The sequence below is a fragment of the Belonocnema kinseyi genome, chromosome 9, assembly GCF_010883055.1.
Source record: "Belonocnema kinseyi isolate 2016_QV_RU_SX_M_011 chromosome 9, B_treatae_v1, whole genome shotgun sequence".
NCBI lineage: Eukaryota > Metazoa > Arthropoda > Insecta > Hymenoptera > Cynipidae > Belonocnema > Belonocnema kinseyi.
Genome location: NC_046665.1, coordinates 128,919,647 through 128,920,540, shown reverse-complemented (window position 1 = coordinate 128,920,540; position 894 = coordinate 128,919,647). Strand labels below are relative to the sequence as shown.

The 894-nt window shown below is 37.6% G+C and overlaps 1 protein-coding gene across 1 annotated transcript in view; it reads right to left on the bottom strand.

The window, feature by feature from the left end:
* Positions 1–445: 445 nt before the first annotated feature.
* Positions 446–894, bottom strand: part of LOC117180746 — a 2,035-nt gene continuing 1,586 nt past the window's right edge. Inside the window, 1 exon segment of the mRNA XM_033373237.1 lies at positions 446–772. Within this exon segment, the coding sequence (XP_033229128.1) occupies positions 659–772 (114 nt within the window). The 3' untranslated portion in view covers positions 446–658.

Genomic DNA, 894 nt, shown 5'->3' with positions numbered 1-894 from the left:
TTTATCAAAACTTTGTAATATATACATTATACATGTTAGAAACGCAAGTATAACAAGTTAGTTATCTTAACTTTAATGAACGATAAATTGTCTATAATATCTATGGAACAACAACTTAGTCGAGAGAACAACCACTTAGTCTAGTGTAATCTTTGGTTTATTGCATAAACCCGCAAGTGAGATCAGTTTCCGTTGGAGGGACTGCCTCGTTGATTAGCATCATCATCACAATCGGTGATTTATCTTTAATTTATATATATATATATATATATATATATTTACGCAAAGAACGCAAGTTCTACAGGTAACAATCTTAATATTAATGAACATAAGCTTAATATAAATAAGATCATCGAAGATCAAAGTTTATTATCACATCAGTCTATTTGTAATCTAAACCTCAACTAAAGGTCAAAATCTCAACATTTATTGGGAACCTATTCTGACGGAAGCTCATCTTTTTGACCTATAGGTAAAATACAAAGTCGAGTAATGTTTCGCTTGTAGACTCCGGACGCTGTCCTGATGGTAGCTACCCTAGCAATGCCATCGCTCCCAGGGTGAACCTCGACGACCACAGCCAGCGGCCATCTTGCGCACGCGGAGTTGTCCTCCATTGACACAACGACAGTACCGGGTACTAAAGTGGCAGTAGAGTTCAACCATTTTTGTCTCGTTTGAAGTTCGTGTAAATATTCTTTGTGCCACTTGCTCCAAAAATCTTGTCTGGCCTTGGTTATGAGCTGATACGGAGTCAGACGATTATCTGGAACTGAAACAAAGTTTTGTTCTAATAAGAAATTGAATGGACGGCCGATTAGATTGTGAGCAGGTGTCACAGCTAGCGAATCGTTAGGATCGGCAGAGATAGAGTATAACGGTCGAGAATTTAAA